At 36.2% G+C, this 21,014-nt stretch overlaps 1 protein-coding gene across 26 annotated transcripts in view; it reads right to left on the bottom strand.

Moving 5' to 3' along the window:
* RIMS2 (regulating synaptic membrane exocytosis 2) overlaps positions 1–21,014 on the bottom strand; it is a 452,506-nt gene that overhangs the window by 323,335 nt on the left and 108,157 nt on the right. For all 26 annotated transcript variants that reach the window (XM_065668760.1, XM_065668769.1, XM_065668765.1 and 23 more), the window contains one exon: positions 10,753–11,063. In XM_065668760.1, coding sequence (XP_065524832.1) covers positions 10,753–11,063 — 311 coding nt within the window. The remainder of the gene's footprint in view (positions 1–10,752; positions 11,064–21,014) is intronic.

Raw genomic sequence — 21,014 nt, 5'->3', positions numbered from 1 at the left:
AAGACCCTGATTCCAGTTTGTTATAAATAATTCATCATTTTGTTTCATGTCTGCAGGACTGGTGGGCTTCCTATAGGAGAAATACATCTGTTTTTTTCTACAAAATAATGTCTGTAAATTCTAGGTCATAGAATGATCTTATAATCATTTCTCCACTTTCCTCAGAATGGCCGACAGTTTGCTGAAGTGACTATACATAGGCTTTAGTATGAATATATACATTTGTGCATGCTCATACATGTGGTATGGAAGATAAAAATATTTTTAAAGTATTAGAGGAATACTATTAAGATGGAAGAATCAGGCAATCAGAGTTAGAAAATGTCTAACTGAGACTTCATTTCCCTGACTAAAGTAACAGCTGCATTACCTGACAGGAACAGAAAGCTGTTATATTCTGGTTGAATAAGCAGAGGAGTACATGTAATACACATTGATACAGTAGGCTCAGTATTCACTAGATGCCGCATCTGGCAGAATGAGTGGTTTAAAGAAGCATATTTCAACCAATTTTACCTTCAGCTGACTCACAATCAATTCATATTTCTTTGCACCTCATTACAGTACATGAATCCTGCTTTATGCCTCATTTGCAGTTCTGGATGGTTCACCAATGAGATGTGTCTTACTAGTCAAGAAGTGCTGGCCTAGAACAGAGATTTGATTGATTTTTGAAACAATGCTTTGAAAACTTCATCTGCTACAAAAGAGATTTCTATTCTTCACTTTCACCAAAAGTTATCTGTCAAAAAAAAAAAAAAAACCCACAAAAGGTGCAATTAATAACATAAAATGCTAAAAACAGAAGCAGGAAAAACATGCACTAACGGTTTCCAGACATCTGCCCTCTCTGCCTCAGGATGATGCATTCAAGGTGAAAGTTTCAGGCAGATCATACTTATATTCCTTATTCTGCAAATGATACTAATTCAGGAGAGGACATAATTAGCACAAAGCCAAAGGCAGAAATTAAATCCTACAACAGTCCACTGATGATTACCAACAATGTAAATGTGCTCAGCACAGTAATGATTGCAATAAATACACTCAGATAAAGAGATAACATTCTCTTTGTGAAATACACCGTTATCATCCTCTTCGGATGAAATCCTTTGTACAAACACTTCTTTGGGTGAGCAGTCGGATCACAAAGCTCCTTATTATGCAGAGAAGTTACACTGATCTTGTCCATGGTGGTTATGCATTGCAGAAATTGGCTCCCTTTACCTTCAGAAGTTTGGAATTTAATTTTAGAATTATTTTTAGTCACCTGGAAAATATCTTAAGAGATTTATTGCAGTATCTCTATTTTCAGGTGATTGAATTGGACCTTAAAAGGCTTCCAAACTTGCATTCGATGTCAATATGTCCAGGTGATCTGTGATGGAAACAAAGGCTAATGTATGTGTTAACTAGAAGACAGATCATTCTCCAAATGATAGTAAGATTGAGATTAGCCTTTTAATCTTTTGAAAAAGGAGCTAAGAGAACAAATCCATGCACTGGGTTGTTTATTAATTTCTGCTGTTCAGTACACTGGATAAAAGTTGGAGCCTTCCGTATCTTGGGAATGAGTTCAAAGAGACTAATTTATCTTGCTTTCATGTCATTATAAGATTTATGGTCTCCTGGGTTGCTCCTATCTTCAGTTGATTGGAATACCAGAAAAATATTTTCTTGATGAACATGCACCTCTGGAATTCATTTTCTTTGACAGTGTCATGGAGCCTGGGTTTTATAAGCATTAAGGCAGTGTAAATATTTTACTTTGGAAAGTTTTCCACTTAATACTGAAGCTTTATCTTAGTGGAGCAAAGGCAGTTCCAGCCATTACATTAAATGCTTTGGGAGAAGCGGGTGTTAGGGCTAATTTCATAATTGATTGTTATCTTAACTGTAAGGCTTCATGACACTTGGTGATATACCACAGAATAAATTTCCAAATAAATCTCATTTTCAGGGTGAAAAAAATGCTTCCAAAAGAGATACCCATATGCCACATAGAGCATGAAATTTAAAATGCCTGTCTTGAGGGAAATCTCCTGGTTTAGTTAGCTTCTCCGGGCTTAACTCTGAAAATAACAAACTGCTTTTGTGAATATCTGCAAATGGGACACAAGCATTCTTATAAACACTTTTAATTACTTGAAGAAGGAATGAAGAAATGAAGTAGGTAAGAATAAATGGTCCTGATCTACAACAGTGCATCCGTCATCACTGCACTGTAGTCTAGCACCGTCCAAACAAGTCTGTTGAGGAGTGAGGAGTTGAGACACTACTAGTGGTAGCCTTAATATCAAAAGCCTCAGAGTTTGTTTTGAGTGATTCTCATCTACAAAATACTCCTCCCTTTTCTATTATTTAAGTGACCTATCTTTGTCTTTTTCTTCTCGCTCTGATTCTCAGGGTCTTTACAATTCATATTTATTCTCTTTTAGGTAAGAATCTCTGATTAAAAAAAACCCGACAACCTGGTGCTTAGCAAGTTAAGTATTTTTACTTTCAACTTTATTCAAAGATCCAATTTCTTGCTGCAAATATTGATACATATTTTCAAAATGAAAATAAAATCTCCAATCATTGTATTTACTTGAGCTGTAAGACACAAAAAGTACCCAAAATATACATTGTTTTTTAAGAAATGCAAACCATTACATTGGATTTCTTTCAAGAATTTGTTCCAATCCCTCTTAATGAATGATACAGGAAGATGAATCATTAGCTGTACATTTTAAGAATAAAATCCAATCAGCACCATAAGGAGGTGAAATTACTGAACTAAAAATGTTGAATTGTCAAATTTTTTATATTCAAGAGGTGAGATTGTTGAACTAATTGTGATTTCTCTTCTAGCTTAAATACTTTTCACAGTTCTAACTGGAGCATGAAGATACAACTAAGGCAGGTCCATTTTTGTCAGCCCTGCACCTCCGGCCAGAGTCAACAAGATTTAATTAAAATGAATCTACCTCTGGGGAAAAAAAAAAAAGTTTTGTGTACTGATTTGGAACTTTGGAATTCAATGTCCCTCTGAAACTTTCCAGTTTATTTGGAATTACAAAGAAAATCAGATGCTTTCTACGTTAATATCATCTGCTTTGATGGCTATTTTTTTGTTATTTTTTTAAGTGATCCTTAATGAAGTCTATCATTTGAAGTCCAGGAGTTGCACAAAGTCATTACAGAATAAAACCTCTTGCCTCTAAAATGCATTTTTTCATTCTAACAAGGTATTACCATAAGAACTGTTGTCCGTACTGTTTTCTTTTTGGCAAAGAAAATGGGCTTTCTGTAGCAAAGTTCATGGTTCATCCTATTACAAGCTGCATAATAAAAACTTACTTTGGCAGACAAACTACATCCAAGGACCCATTCAAGCATACTGTATGAGCTGAGAAAATACTAGACCAGAAACTGGGAAAAGTGTATTTGTAGAAGCTTAACCTCCTGTTATTCTATGAAGATGATACACTTACTGCAGTCTTTAATAGCATTTCTAGGAAGCCCAGTGCTGCAGAAATGAGCATTTTCTGACGTAATTTTCTGAAAGACCAGAGCATGATTACAGGGCACAGTGCTGCAGAGTGCAGAGATATCAGAACAAGATGCATATACACAACCCACTGCATATCATACATATGGATTTTGAAAACTCCACTTTAAGAGTCACTGACTTCGGGTCACCTACATTTTCTAATGAACTTGAAATGACATTGAACTGCACTACTTCGATGGAACAGGTAACTATTCCCTTAAAATGCCTGTTGCTGACTTCTTGGTTAATAAAGAACGCAGCAAGGCCTGTTTTTACTGAAAGGCACAAAATTAAGAATTCTCAAAGCTTGGAAGAGAAGTGTCCACTTACTTTACCACAAATCTGAAAGGATACTTGTGAATGGTTGCAGGATTGTTGGAAATTGAGGAAGAGAGGTGACCTAGAGCTCATGAAAGGAAAAGAACTGGGTGAGAGAAGAAAATAATTTCTGCCTTTAAGTGAAGGAATGCCATCCGTGTAGCTTCAAAAACACTTCCAATGTCTAGTCAGAGTCTGGTAAAAACCCACAGCAGTGACAAATAGATAATAATACACAAAAGAAAATAAGCTAATAAAATAAATATATAACTAGATAAAGACATTCCAGAGTAGCCAAAGGGACCAAACAAGGATTTGGCTTGAAGAAGAAGGGTCAGAAAAAGAAACCGAATAATCACGCTACAGACAAGGCAGAAAACAAAATTATATTGCATAATAATGTAAACTTAAATTGTGATATGGCTACCCTGGTCCTATTACATTCATTTTTAATTATATTTTTTGCCAGATCTCACTTAATAAAACAGATTGACATTTACTAAAATTATTAAATTTGCCATGTAAAACATAAATAACAATTAAATTGCACTATGGAAGTGATTGCTTTATCATTTGTGACTTCTACAGGCACAAAGAAAGAGACAAAGAAAGAATTTCATCGGTAACAACTATTCATTCCCATTTTTAATCTTAATTCAGTCTATATAGCTATGATAAAAGGTATTAAAATTAAAGGCATTCATTGAATTGCCTCCTGTAGATTCCAGAACCACTTTGCTGCCAGGAACCACAAACTCAAGTTACCAGAGACCTTTATTATATATTAGCCATTTCCCTCAGCTGCACTCCATGGTGTAACATATTCACCCTTATATACCAATTTTTTAAATAAGAAATTGAAACAAAATCTGGTCTTTATACATTCGAAGAGAGCTTCGCCTCCAGAGCACAGCACAACTAAGGATTACAAACACACAGTGAGGTTGCATGTTTGTGCAAGGTCAACAAAACAGCACTTTAAGAATACATGCACAACCAAGAAAGGCACTGGCCTCATTAATTTAAAAAAAATAAATTAAAAATCCTACTACCCTCCATTTTTTTCTTGTATTGCTTTCTTTCAGGGTCAATTTAGTTAAATGCAAAACTACATTTAATTCCATAAATGTAAGCTGCAGTTAATACTTAGTAAAATATGTTCAATTTTCTGATACAGCTGAGGTCTGTGTTTACATATTTAGATTATTAATGGTCTTTTAGCACAGTTAAAGACATAGCTGTGATATACAGAAGCATAACACTGCAATGGAAGGCCAAACTCTGCCTCAAAGATACCGAAAATCAGCACTAAGTATCAAGACTTCCCTGAGCTCATTCCGCTCAAGTGAGAAAAGTAAAATAGTAAGAGCTATTTTTCAGTAAGCAGTATGCAACAAATGTACATGATTAATAAAAAAACCCAAGTAATCAGTAACAGAGCAAAACATAAACACCATGTTGCAATGGAATTATTTTTTAAAAGGCACTCTACAGTAAACTGTGAAAATGAAATTCCCCAAAACCTAGATAAGATTTGCTCACTGCAGAGAATGCTTGTAGCTGAGTTCAGACTGTCACTTAGAATTCAGTCTCTTTGTTATGTGTTTAATTAAAACATTCTTTAATGTATGAAAAGAAACACAGCAGATTTAGCCTGTTTATTAAAGTAGTTTAGTTCTGCTACAGTTAGGGAAGTTTCCTCTTCTCTCTTCTCAAACAGATAAGCTTTTTCTTAAAAAAGATCCCAGATTCTACCTACCATTGGTCAAAGGCCCAATGCTGCTCAGTACAGATTCTACAGCTAGATAAGGGTTGGCTTTTAAACAATTAATAATAATAATAATAATAATAATAATAATAATAATAATAATAATAGAAAAAGGTGGGGAGGGGGATTTCCTAGTAGAACATCATCTGAAAAAAAGTAAAAAAACAGTATGACTAGCTCATTGGCTGTTCTGTTGTTTGAGAGAAAATAAAATTGGAGGAAGGGAGGGAAGCAATTCACATCTCAGAAAAACCATACAGAAGCCACAGTGTATCTACACACCCTGAACGTTGTCTTAGCATTATCACTATGCACATGAGTGAGAAACCCATAAGACTAAATTAGTAGACAAACAGAACTGTACTAGCAGTTTTATTTCTCAGAAGACAGTTCTGCAAAGGTAATAGAGAGAAAAAGCTCCCTCTCTTCTCCAGAAGTTAGGAAAGAATCAAGATGCTACAATCCATTGCAACCTACCAATAGCAGGTCAAATCGCAGTAAACCTTCTATAGGTAGTCTGGGCTGCTGTTATTGGACAAAGTCAGTACCCTTCAGGACCTTCTTACAGAGACTCTGCATTACAGATGGTACCAAACTCCTTACTCATCCTCGTAAGTAGGCATAGCTTAATCGTTGTCATAAGTGTTTAATTATTTTATTAAAACTTCCGCACTAAAGGATTCCTGACTTTTGTGGACCCAAGGTACTTCTTAATTTAATGATTAAATACCACATTTTCTCTGGCTCCCTTCCCATAAATTTCTATTGCTTCTCCTGCCCATAGTTATTATTAATTTCCTTTTTATCCTAGATTGAGACAGGAGATAAGCATAGCTTTAGTTTCTACCTGAAAACTGGAATAGCCATGAAATGTTGATCCACTTCCCTAAATCTGTATGTAGAGGACTGACATAACTAAAGGAGGAGTTCTATGAAGAAGAAACTTGTTTGTTCTAAGTTATTACATCAAGAATCATACAAAACATACACTGAAATGGAAGACAGACACCACAAGAAACAAAAGCAAAACTACCGAGACTAATGTTTTCATATTGACACTGGTTTCACTTTACAGCTCCACGGACTGACTATCAAAGTGGTGAAAAATGCTGGAACAGGAGCAGGAAGATAAAACCTTATTTGGATGAAGTTCAAATTCCTTTAAACCTTGAAACTTCAGTTAATATGTTAAAAAACACTGTAGAGTACCTCTAATGCCCAATTTTTGCATCCTGTTCTAGCACCAGAAAAAGTCAGTGACAGCTCTTTGCAGCCATTTGAACTCAACCTGCAAAATGCTTGGACAAAGTATTAGATTTATTCATGAAGTGAAGGAATATCATTATGCTTTCTCAACAACTGTGGTTTCTTTCTACTGGAATGGTCAACAATGATAAAAAGACTATTCAGGTTGGTAATTCTTACGTAAAGAATTCTACAAAGTTTAGAGATCCTTTTGTCCTTATTGGATACTTCTGAACACAACCAAATCTGCACAAAGTACTGTCCATCTGAGCATTGGATAGCAACTGCATTACTGTAAACAGTCTATATACTTTATTTTTAATATTTCTCACTAGTTTTAAAAAAGTCAACAGGCAGAAAAACACAGGTTAAAAGTTAAAATGCCTTTATTTTACTTGAGATTGCTTACAACTATGCTTCATTTCCATAGGTCAAAGTAAAGACTGTACACTTTTGAAGAGACCTGGATTAACAATCTGTCAACTCAGGTATTCAGAAATAGAAATAATCAAAATCAGAGGCTGCACTACAGTGCCGTGTTGCACATGTTGAAGAAGAAAAATAGTGATAATCTTGGGAAATGGCCAGTTTCCAGCCTTTCAGAAAGAAATGCAATTGCACATATCTCATATTTTAAATTGCAATAAACTACCAACAGCAATGTTCTCAGTATCAGTTAATCATAATCCAGTAATTAAAGAAGAGACATTTGAAAAAGATATAACATGAAACAGATGGACATTTTCATTTATTTAATTCACGCTACTTTTTTATATTTCTCAGCTAGTTTATGCCTGCTTTTTCTTCTCTCCTCCTCTTCCTTCTTATTTTGGTCTCTTTTTTCACTCTGTTCACACCCCGACATCCCCAACAGCGGTCCCAAAAGACAGAGCCTACGCCGCCAACTCATACTGGCAGTCCTTCCAAGAATGAAAGCAAAGGGACTCTGGGGACCACTTTCATTCTACTGCCATTTGTAATGCAATAGAATAAAACCTTTCTATGTGGGAAAACACATATATACATTCCATAAAGAACATGTGCATAAAACCTGCATCTTCAGACAGACCCAAGTAGGCTCAACAGTCTTGCTTGTAGTTCTAAAATAAAACGTATTCTCCAACCCCAATATAGTGTGCAGAAACCATCATAAAAGTCCTCTTTTTTCCTGAGATAAAAAGGATGCTAGAAATTTAAGCTTCCAAATACAACCACTTTTAAATATTTGAGACTTTTTTGGCTATTTCCCTATTACTTTGGACATTTGAATAGCCATGATTTTCTCCTAGAATTAGCTCATATAGATAATTTTCTATAATACCAGAATAGCTCCATTTCTGCATGGAATTAAATTAAGAATAGAAAAAAAACCTGCCACAATGATCTCCCATAATGCATGCTTCTCTACAGGGTGATTCTTGCAGTTAACATTGAAAAAAACAGAAGAAAAGACTTTAGGAAGCCTTTAGGAAATTGCTTGACCACAGCTACAAACTTCTAATAGATAAAATGAGTTTTCTCAACTTAGTCAATAATAATAAGCAGAACACGTACAGATTTATAAATTTTAATACTGAAATTATATATCAAATTATGAAACGTATGCATGACTTCAGTACAAAGACAATAATATGTTATCTTCTGCTCTTGAAAGTGGTTGAATGTAATAAAACTGTAAGCCTTCCCAGTATTACTGCTGAGAATAGCAATGGCACAACAACATATACAGGTCCAAAATTAAGGCCTATCCACATCCTTGAATTATGGGATAATAGCTCTCTGAGACACTAATATTCTCCCCTAAAAACCCACCTGACCAATCAGACACTGATTGGGCACCAAAGAGGTTTTTCATTATCTCCAGCAAAAGAAAATTAATTAATAAGAGAAACATTAGGGAAGAAAACTATTCAGAAGACCTTCTAATTTTCAACAGCATGTGATACATAACATAAATATATTCTAAGCATACTTGTATGTGTTAATTAGTGAACTCTAAAGTATCCAAATAAAACAGGAAGAGGATAACAACTGAAAAAAACAATTCGGTTTTAAATAATATATTGACTAGATGTGATCACAATCATCAAAACAGATCTGATTTCACGCACAAAGTCTACATTCTTCCTGTTGGTAAATATATTTTATACTGTCCATGTTTATCATGTAACTCTGATTAAGTGCATGTTACATATCTGAACTACCTGTTTATTTGTATATCACTTTCTCCCTCTCTTTCTGCATGTGTACAACATAAAACCACTTTTAGAGTTGAAATATTGCTGAGAACGGGAAGGAGGCTGGACTGGGGGTTATCATCCCATTATATATGATACTCTCTCTCCTGCTCCTCAGCATCAAATTAAGGTGCCAGTATTTCTCAGAGACCACGCAGGTAACTGAGGAACACTCAGAGTCACTAAATATGGAACCCATGAGCTGAAAGCAGAGTGAAGGGCAACAGGCAAAATGAGTTAAACAAAAAGGTTTACATTGATTATATTAAATTTGTTCTGAAAGAAGCCCAAATAAAATATGGTGGAATACAAGAGGTGAGGGAAAAGGAAAACAATTTTATTAGCTGTAAAAGATATTACAGATGTCTAACTTGTTTCAAGCCTGCAGAATAAACATGGCAATGAGGTCATAGCTAGGTAGCAGAGGAAGGCTGACAGACTATACTGCTCCAGCTGCGAAATTCTAAGGCAGGTGGAGGTCGCTTGGGAGAGTGATGGTATCATTTCCATGGAAACGCATGAGCGAGCTCATTCTCTTATTTCCCTTTCCACCCTATTTAAAGTTCTATTATGGTCTTCCTTAGAAATTAAATCCATTCAATGAAACAACTTTTACTTTTGTGTTCCAGTAAAAGGTTAAGCCTTCCAGTGCCTTTTGGTACAATCACATCAAGAAAAGGGAGGGAAGGCTCCAGCCTCTGGCTAAACCGGGTCTTACTACACTAGTGCTGAAACAGCTACAGTTTCAACCAATGCCAAGTAACACTGAGGTAAACCAGTGAAGAAAAAATTCTCATACTAATGACAATAACTAACAGTAAGAAACTGAGAAGCCATAGAATCATAGAATAGTTAGGGTTGGAAAGGACCTTAAGATCATCTAGTTCCAACCACCCTACACCTCACACTAAACCATGTCACCCAAGGCTCTGTCCAACCTGGACTTGAACACTGCCAGGGGCAGAACATTCACAACTTCCTTGGGCAACGCATTCCAGTGCCTCACCACCCTTACAGTAAAGAACTTCTTCCTTATATCCAATCTAAACTTCCCCTGTTTAAGTTTGAACCCATTACCCTTTGTGCCCTTGCTTCAGTCCCTAATGAAGAGTCCCTCCACAGCATCCTTATAGGACCCCTAAAAGCCATGAAAAGACTCATGTCATCACCCAAAGATTTCAAAGTATCACACAAAGTATCTCCAATACTTCAATACTGCAACTAATTCCAGGTATTTTAATTCAGTAGCATGAACAGCCGCCACCTTCCATTAACCTGCTTTTTGAGCCCTGTTTCGAATTACTAAAATTCTGCTATAAAGTAGCCATTAAAGAAACATATGGTAACACTCTGTATAGTGCAATGACTATGATTCAACAAAGCTGCAAGCACTTGGACAAGCTCTGTCACACTGCAATTGCCATTTTCCGTGTTGTTTTTTTAATAACAAGGGGTAAGGAACACACGTCGCTCATGACCACCTGAATACAATAAGAGACCCCTCAGCTGCTGCTTCTTAGGCTTGTTTCAAAAAGCCCAGTAAGTATCTTATAGGCTACAAAATAAAAATAATATAAAATTTTAAAAGATAACGTTTTTGAATAAATTCAGTAGATCATTATCAGTATAAAGATTAAATACTTTCTTACCTGTCTGACGTTGTGTCACTTGTTACTTGATGCTTTACTCCTGAACCATTCTTAATTGAGTCTTGTCTTATGAGCCCTTGAGATCTGTTTTTGTCCAAAACTTGTGTGGATATGTCACCTGGTGGTCCTTGGTACTGTGAATGCTCCTGCAGCTTTGCTTTTTTCTCTTGAGGTGCTTCCTCATTCCGTTGACCTCTATTACCTTCGTGGTCAGGCTGCTGTGGTGCGTTTGATCCACTATTATAGAACCAGGCTCCTGACTTTGTGAGGATTTCTTGTTGTTTTCGGCACAAGTTACATACCCACATTACCTGTTCAGACATATTTAAATGGAAAATCTGTTAGTTTGTAAACACTATATACAAAGTTTTCATCAAGCATACAGCAACGAATTGTTGCCATTTCCAAAGGTAAAAATATTACTATTTTAATTCTTTCTGTTAAAATTACAATAGTTAGCCACAGCCTAACAAAGATGCCTGTAGAACCTTGGAGGAAATTGGTTTAGGAAAAAATACAAACACAAAAATACTTTCATTCTACCTTTGCTTAATCATTTATAATACAAGAGAAAGCAACAGACAGGAGCAGTGCAAATAAAAAGGATCTCTATATTGACATTCAAATAGCAGGAAATGCAAGATTTGAAAATTAAGTATATAGGTTGAGACTGAAAGGATGATAGGAAAAAGGAATAAAAAAACCCAATCATTAAACATTTAATCTGTTCTCTTACTAAGTCAGAAGAGGGAATTTTAGAATGGATTCTTTACTTTTGCAAACAAGTAAATTTATATTTCTTCAGGATGCTCTGCTGATTTACTTCAGCAGTGGTCTGTATCTTTTATTTACATGAATAAGCTCACTTCAAGAAATGACTTGATTTCAAAGCTATTGTAAACTAAAACTATTCTATAAGTAAAGTAATAGGATATATAAGCTGGTGAGTCTCTCCACTTCATAGGCAAGACTTAGCTTTCACTGTATGCTTACTGAATTATTAAAATGATTACAGCTTCCCAGTTGTGAGATCCTGCGCATAGTAATGAGATTTTTTAATATTCTAAAATGTACTTTCTTGCAAATCTTTTTTATCCCATCACCTTAGTCACATGGCAGTGCAGGAAATTGCAAATGCCAATTATCTGTAAGTTAATTTCACATTCAGTTCTTATGTTATATGAGAATAAATCAGGATGTAATCAATCAAATACAACAGATCAACTACTAATACAATGGCACCTTCAAACTGGTTATTGCGTTAAAATTTGGACTGTAGATAGCACTAATTCACTGCAAGTTTAGTTCTTCACTCCTTATTTTTCATTTTTATTTAGTCTTAGCTCTTCTGTTCTTTACATATTTCTGATTTAGTTCTCAGACAAAATAATATTATTTGTAATACCTGTTCCTTGAATGTCTACACTCGGCCTTCAATCTAGCTATCATGCCTCCAGTTCTAACCCTCCGTCTACCTGCCTCTTTTTCAAGGATTTACAGTATAGGACTTTCAAAGGCTTATATTAATGCTCTGCATTATTCTTTTAAATGCAGCTTGCTCGATGGTTGAGTCACATGGAAAATGTAGTTTCTGCCTCCACAATAGATCTATCTCAGTCCACCAGAAAAGATTTTAGAAGTTGCAATCTGTATCTTACTTTTATTCTCCAGGCAGTTAAAGAAAACCTGAGTCATGTTGTCTAGTCAATTCTCACCATAAACACTCCAATGAAAGCTTCATATAGAAGGCTACTTGCATGCAACATTCATACACAAATGAAACATACTGACTGCCTCATTCACAGACTGCCAGGCTGGCGCAGGAAAAGGAGGTATCAGTTGTCCATTTAATGATGGCAATATGCCCCATCCTGGTAAAGTTCCTTCTTAACTTTTCATAGTGCTGACACTCCATCTATGAGAACTTATGTCTGCTTATTTCAACAAGACAGAACAAACTGTCAAAGCACTGAGGGTAAAAAAGAGACTCCATGAATAGCAGCTCGCTGTCTGAAGTAGGTTAGATGTCCTGAGAACAAAGGCCAATAACGTGTCTGCTTCAGGCCTGGCCATCATTCAAACAGAAATTTAAGAGTAGGTCTGTTTTGCCTTCGCTAATTAAGTTAGAGAGTACAAGAAAGATCCAAACTGAAATTTCAGCAGCAAAGACAGAAGTACTTTTACCCTGTTTAATTAATAGCAATTAAAAGCCTTTAGTATTTCTGCTTGGTTTGTACACATCTGAAGGACATTCTAAGCTTTCCATATACTTGCCAGTGCAATGTAAAGGGCCAGATCTGAAACAATCATTTAAGTATACAAATATATAATAATTTGAATAACTACAAGATAAAATCTCCCAAAGCTTTCGTGTGCTAATTCTGCTTCTATTAGTAGATGCTAAAATGTCACAAAAACTAGATATCACAGTTTAAACACTTGAGCAACTATGTCCTTGGCTGGCAGCCACATTTTTTCCAAGGACAGTGCACTCCAGGATGACCAGTATTATTCTCTTGCACCCAGCAGAATGAGAGGTACTTCTGAATGAATATGATTTAACAGCTCCTCCTCTAAAAGTAGAGTCAGGAAGCATACTCCTGATCTAACTTGACTCCTGACAATATTTTTTTAAAGAAAAAATTATTTATGGTATTTCATGTCAAAGAAAATTCTAGTGTGAAAAATGCATAAATTTATATATTTGTTCAGGTTATTTTCTGCCTTTCAAAGACTGTTTAATAATACTAATAGGTAAGACTTCTGATAAAGCCTTATTTCCAATGTACTTTCAACATTTCAACTTGCATAGTGTTGACCCAAGCAACTATACTTCTAGCTTCAAATAATCACACACAATGAGCAGAATGTTACACACTGTAACAGACACAAAGTTTACACGCTTTCAGTGATCACCAAGAAATTCAAGTCCCCAGTTACTACAGGGCTAACTGACTTCTCCATCTTAGCGTAACATATAGAAGCATTCTTGCAATTTAAAAAATACTGGTAATTTACAGTGCATACCTCTCAATCAAATGACAGACATGCATGTAAGATGGTATTATAAGAGCACAGATGGGAAGGTGGCATATTATTGGACAGGATTTCTCCTTCTGCCCCCAGGTGTCTGCAACAGACTGTTGAGCAGCTCACATACATAGAATCATAGAATCATAAAACAGTTAGGGTTGGAAAGGACCTTAAGATCATCTAGTTCCAACCCCCCTGCCATGGGCAGGGACACCTCACACTAAACCATCTCACCCAAGGCTTCGTCCAACCTGGCCTTGAACACTGCCAGGGATTCACAGCCTCCCTGGGCAACGCATTCCAGTGCCTCACCACCCTAACAGGAAAGAGCTTCTTCCTTATATCCAGTCTAAATTTACTCTCTTTGAGTTTGAACTCACTACCACTTGTCCTGTCACTACAGTCCCTAATGAAGAGTCCCTTCCCAGCATCCCTATAGCCCCCCTTCAGATATTGGAAGGCTGCTATGAGGTCCCCACACAGCCTTCTCTTCTCCAGGCTGAACAGCCCCAACTTTCTCAGCCTGTCTTCATACAGGAGGTGCTCCAGTCCCCTGATCATCCTCATGGCCCTCCTCTGGACTTGTTCCAACAGTTCCATGTCCTTTTCATGTTGAGGACTATAGAACTGCACACAATACTCCAGGTGAGGTCTCACAAGAGCATGCAGAGCAGCTCTGTCCTTCCAGCCAAGTCCCTGCCAGGACACAGCATTTCATGAGACTGTGACAGCAACATGGCAGAGAAGTAAAAGGGAGGCTATACAAGTGGATTGCATGTTTAATACATGCATTTTGACATATCTGCAAAGAACAACCACAGAAGTTTCCCTTGTAAAGTAGTACTTAAAAAGGGCTAATCCATCAGAAATCTGCACTCTGAAATAGGCACAGCACCCACTACACCCATTTTCAAGTCTCCTAACCACTGCTCTGAAGAGTTCAATGGTCTGAACACATTTTGTACATGAACATCAGTGTTGCAATTTGTGGGCATCAGTTCTTCTCAACATGGGAACACTACTAATGCGGAAAAAAAAATATGGACAAAAATCTGCTCTTCGACATCTCTGTTATTTGAGTTTAGAACCTAAAGTGCTAGTGGCAGTGCACCTAGGAGTGCATTTCAGTACAAAAGGCTGAGACACCACCTAGTGCCTAGAATAAGAATTGCTGAAGTTCTTTTCAAATAAATTTCTCCCGTTAAGTGTGAAAATAACCACACAAACTACAGCTAGTCTAACTTTTCATAGTAACTTCTTAATTTAATTTGGTTTAATAAGAAAAAATTCTTTTTTTATACAACACTGAAATGAAGTATTCCAAATTTGGATTAAACAGATTTACCTCAAAACTTCCCCTTGCTTTCCATTCACAAAGATTTATTCCATACATGAAACAAACAAATTCTAACTCATTTGGGATCTTTTCACCATTTTTCACAAGATTATTTGCAATATGCTTTCACTTCTGCTAACACTGCCCAAAAGCTCACATAATATTACTGTCACAAAATATTAACACTTATTATTACATAGGCCCACAAAAATTCTGCAAAACCTGCAAGAATCAGATACTTCACATCTACACATCAGGCATAATTAAGGCACCCAAAAAAAATCACTCCTATGTATTGTCCTATAAAGCATTACAAATTTGTCTATTAAACTCTTCGAAACACATTTCACATAGCATTTAAAATTCAGTAAGATGGGAAAGATATTTGTAAATTAATTACATCTGCATACAGTTTAAAGCAAAAATATTTAATTTAATAAAAAGCATGTATGACAATCATTTTAATAATTTCATATAAATTATCTGAAAAGACAGCCATCTTACAAAACACCGATCACTCTTCCCCTAATTATAATAAGAGATGGCCTAGCAGAAACTTCTAAGAACAAACTGGAAATGTTAGTTTATTTAAGTATAGATTAAAAGGCACAGTGTATTTGATGACATATCAGCCTGAGTTTGATAGTTTAGACACTGCAATCTAAGAAATTATTATACCAAATACTCTTCAGCCTTCAGAACAGTACTTTGAATTACTGGTGGGCAGAGGTGCAAAACCATACTGAATGTCTTCCAAAGAACAGTAAAGTTTAGTATTATGGATTTACCAAAGCTCTTAGAGTCCACCTGCTTGGCAGAAGCACCCAATATATTAGCATTATATTAACTGTTATGCTTGCTTTCGAGTGTTCTTTAGAAAATTTCAGTTGGTTTAAATATATAGGGTTTGGGTTTTTTTTCCTCTTATTTTATACAATTCCTTAAACATTATACAAGGTAACAAAAACACAGCATCAAAAGGAAGGGGGAAAAACATGGAAGAGTAAGAAAAGTCTTTGCTTGGGTCCAGCAACAAGGTAACTAACCATGGTTAGTAACAGACTAGAGTTAGCCCCTTTATTTTTTTCAACCTGTCTCGGATGTAAAGCAACTTCATTATATCATGGAGCAGTGCAATGTTTGACCCCACCCTGTATCAAGGAAGTTTTTTAAGGAAGAAGTATTTCATCCGTTCATTAGTTACTACGTTGACTTGGAACAGACACTGCTGCATCAGACTCAGAATCATGAGTCAGCTGTACAGTCATCAAAGTTATGGCTATATAGCAAATCTATGCATCAGAAGATTGTAGGTCAGGGAGGTTCAGACTGGGCATTAGGAAGCATATCTTTAGCAACAGAGTGGTCAAACACTGGAACAGGCTTCCTAGAGGGGTGGCCAATGCCCTGTCAGTGTTTTAAGACATTTGTACAATGCCCTTAACAACATTCATTAACTTGTGGCCAGCCCTGAATTGGTTAGGGAGTTGGACTGAATTGCTGTATATACCTCCTAACTGAAATATTCTATTCCTATCACTATTCTATTCTTATTCCCATTCCATTCTATTCTGATACTACACTGTAGCAAACAAAGGTTATATCTCAGTATTTATCTATTCAACTCTACCTTATTCATTCAACTATAGCTGTGGGATCCTTCACCCTTTTTGCTATACCATCTTCTGTGAAATTAATGCATTTAGTCGATGAAGTATACTACAGGAGCCAAGATAATCTCTGAACTTGTGATTGTTGTAAGACTTGATGAAGATTACGTACTTTTTCAATATTTTGCTGTGCCACTAGTCTGTGCTATGGTATTGACTTTCACTTTCACAAAAGTAATAAAGTTATAATCAGTGTGACCAAATGCCAAAATTGCTATAAGGGTTATTAGCCCTATATCCTCACGACACACAACTACCCACCTCCTGGAATTGTATTAAGTACCACAAGGATTTCCAATACCAGTATACTGTATAAAAAGAAGCAGTTTATGCGAAAAATTACTGATATTCTTCAAGATCTGTAAAGCCACTTACTTGTTTGGTTTTTTTTTTTTATCATGGCACAGGCACAACTCAACACAGGGCCATAAAGGCTCATTAAATGAGCGGATTGTATTCTGGCATGACACGAATCTGCCCTAAGTGAACAGACCCTACAACACAGTCCCACAAAGCTTTTCTTTAAGCTTGGAAACTCGCATGATTATGAAATATATTGAGATTGTACATTTAACCAAGCTACAGCTAAACTAAAGTTGCAGATTTTAGGAAAGCAAGAGAAATTAATATACATTTGCTTTCACTTCTCAGTAAGTTTAAGCTCCCTAAATAAGCATACTGGATGGAAAGAGAGAACATGTATTGATTCCCATTGCCTGCTGATTCAGGCAACAGCTTTTGTTTTAACTTTATAAAGTTCCATTTTAAAATTAACTAGAAATAATAAGGCCAAATTCTGTCAAAATGTTTTTCCAAACCCTACAGCTACAGTGGAAAGAATGCCTTTTAATTTCCAGCTCTATTTATTTCAAGCTAGTTTATTGCTATTTATTCTTGTACCAGTGTTGTCATTCAGTTTAAATAGTTCCTTTCTCTCCCCAGAGTTTGCTGCCTGATGCTTTCAGAGAGGCCAATCACATACCCTCTCTGCTTCCATTTTTCAAGACCAAATAAATTTTGCTCTTTCAGGCCATGCCTATACTAGCAAGAAATAGCTATGTCATGGGGGTAGGTGTTGATCCATGATTGCCCACTAATTCTTATGCTTCCTGGCACAGTTAGGCATTTGCTAACCACCATCTCCCAGACAATGCCAGCACACAGTACAAGAGAACAGCATGGAGCAAAAACTGCTCCTAATAAGCTACTTGGACACAGCTATCCTGCTATGGAAAGCAGATTTCAGGGTTGTTGAACAGGACTGAACCACACAGGAGTCCCTGACACATAGTTCAGAGTAGAAATCCTTATTCATAAATTCCTGATTTTACACTTACTGCTATTTAATCTCACTTATTTTTAAAATACTACTGGAGTTCATAAGCTCATCTGGTTCTTTATTATATAGTATCCAGTACCCAACATTGTGTCATTCTTGTCCGCTATGCCAGGGCCACTAGTGAAAATATTAAAGATCCTCCCCAGTACTAATACTTCAGGAACTCAGCTAGGAAGTTGCTTTCCCCTCTATATTATTATTCAACTAATCCTCATATTATCAGTTTGACCAGCAATTTCTAGGTGGCCTTGAATCATTGAATCTTCTGCAAAGAAGTTACAGTTAATTGTTAGATTCTAATCCCTAGACATTTCTGCACACAAATTATTTCCTTGAACTCCTCAGTTCAACTGGTTTTGCCTATTTGTTCCTTTAATTACTAAAAAAAAAAAATATTTCTCTCTGTAGAGACTGTTAGAGCAACTTTGCTGATGGATTAAAAAACTTGTGATAGAGGAAAAGCGGCTAAATTTTTGGTAGAAAAATACAGACAGGCAGTTATGGATGGAGTAAGGTAATACAAATGCACATTAGAATTACTCATTTTCAACAGTTTCTAGCAAATTGATTGACAAATCCAGAATGCCTGAAAATACTAAGTTTTATTTAAGAAATGTTTATTTAAACATATTCTTGTTTTCTTAAATATCTTACAACTAATTAAGGCAAAATAAATACTGTGTTCCACCAGATTTGGCACACAACAGAATCATCCAAATGACAGTTCCAAATTGTTTTATTTCACAAAGATTTTTACTCTCAAAGGCATTAGTAAAAATATTCAAATATCTTACAGTGATTTGATTCAGAGATTTTTGTTGCCTGAAAGTCTCAATTAGATGTTATTTATGCCACTTTGTGTTCAAAGTTCAGCACTAATGTTGCAGCTTCATTAAGGAACCAGCTAATAAAAGTAACAAATGATCTACAGCACAGAGGTGCTAGCCATGTTCATTAGTTAATGTTTGCAAACTGTTTGAAAATGAGCGGCACTAAGTGTTCACAGGTTATTTAGTACTATAAGACAAGATATCAACATCTAAAAGGCGCCAAAAAGAGAGAAAATGTGACAGGACCACAACAGGCCTGGGGTTTGTATGCAGACGGCATTAAAAAATGATGGCATTAAATTGAATGCCATCTGAAGCAAATAGAACTACATCACTTTCATCATTTGTGTCACCACTCATTACTGAAATTATCTGAGAAAAATGAAAGATCCAATTGTAATGAAATAATGAATGGTAATAGAAAAACTGATATAGCTGTCAAGCAGTTACTGCTGTACTGAATCCCGCAAAAACATTTTTCAACTTAATATAAACTTGCTGTCTAAACTTTCAGTGCAAGCTGCAAAGCTCAGACAAAAATGAGACACGCATAACCACAGAATCATAGAATATCTTGAGTTGGAAGGGACCCATAAGAATCACTGAGTCCAGCTTCCTGCTCCTTTCAGGACTATCTAAAACTAAACCATATGGCTAAGAGCATCATCTAGATGCGCCTTGAACTCTGACAGGCTTGGTGCATGAGCACATCCCTGGGAATTTCCAGTGACCAATCACCTCTCTCAGTAAAGAACATTTTCTTAATGCCCAATCTGAACTTCCACTGACACACTTTCATTCCATTTCCTCATTTCCCATCACTGGTCACCTGAGAGGAAATCAGCACCTCCCCATTGAGGAAGCTGTAGACTGCAATGAAGCCACCCTTCAGCCTTCTTTTCTCTAAGCTGAACAAATCAAATGACCTCAGCTGATTTTGCCCTTGAGACCTTTCACTATCTTGGTCTCCCTCCTCTGGACACACTCCAATAGTTTGATGTCCTTCATATACTGAAGCACCCAAAACTGCACACAGTACACAAGGTGAGGCCACACAAGAGCAGAGTAGGACAGACACCCCTCTCAACCAGCTGTTCTATCGAGGCTGGAAACCTACATGGAGATGCATTCTGCAACAGCTACACATCTTATGCCTACATGAGATGCAGCCACAGTTAACCCTGACAGAACAGCAAGAAAACCTAAAAGAATATTTTACATTTATGTTGGTATTACCAGTTTCGTAATTTTCAAAATAGAAAAGGAGAGTAAGTGTAGAAAAGCAACAGACTTAATGACACCTAATAGAGTCAGATATATATTACTTTCAAATTCCTAATAAATAAGAGAATAACCATATTTTACCAAAGGAAGAAGGAAGTTTTGTGCCATGAAATAAAGTTTTGAGGGGTTTTTTATTCCAGTGTCAAATAGTCCCCTTTGTTAAGAAACACATCTGGTTAATTGCCTATATTTCTACTTCACATATATATTGACACTCTCTGTACTTCCATAATTATTTCTTCCTTTAGAATATCTAAAAATTCCACATATGCAAAATCCTTCTACTAATTCACTATCCTGTTGAGGTAGTTAGGTGAAGGGTAATTCCTTTTCACTGCTACTGTAAATTAACAGGCTTTCAAAGTGTTATTAGTGAGATTACAGCTTTCCCTAAAACAACTGCTACTTCGCGTTTCACTCAGATAATTGTATCTACAGTTTAATGACCACTTCCTGCTTTATTGTTCATTTGCATCCTTCCCTCCTGCAGGGAAAATGATAGAAGGTGGTAAAATTCTTCACATACAACTTATGTGTGTACACGGTGTATAAAGCAGAGCAATACAGTCTCATATATATACATATATTACGTTACACCTTCTTAGAGTTATATAAAAAGTAGAAAAGTAAATCACCTGAAGTACTGATAGGCTCTGGTAGTATCATAACAAAATATTTCTGGCTCCCTCTAGTGGGCTTCAGTCGTGTACCATGTTCTAATTTTACAGTTAAGCACCAACAGTAAAAGGCTTTGGAAAGTTACAAAAACT

This window comes from Lathamus discolor, chromosome 2 (genome assembly GCF_037157495.1).
Source record: "Lathamus discolor isolate bLatDis1 chromosome 2, bLatDis1.hap1, whole genome shotgun sequence".
In the NCBI taxonomy this organism is placed as follows: domain Eukaryota; kingdom Metazoa; phylum Chordata; class Aves; order Psittaciformes; family Psittacidae; genus Lathamus; species Lathamus discolor.
Note: the sequence above shows the minus strand (reverse complement) of the source record. Positions and strands in the feature narration are given on the sequence as shown.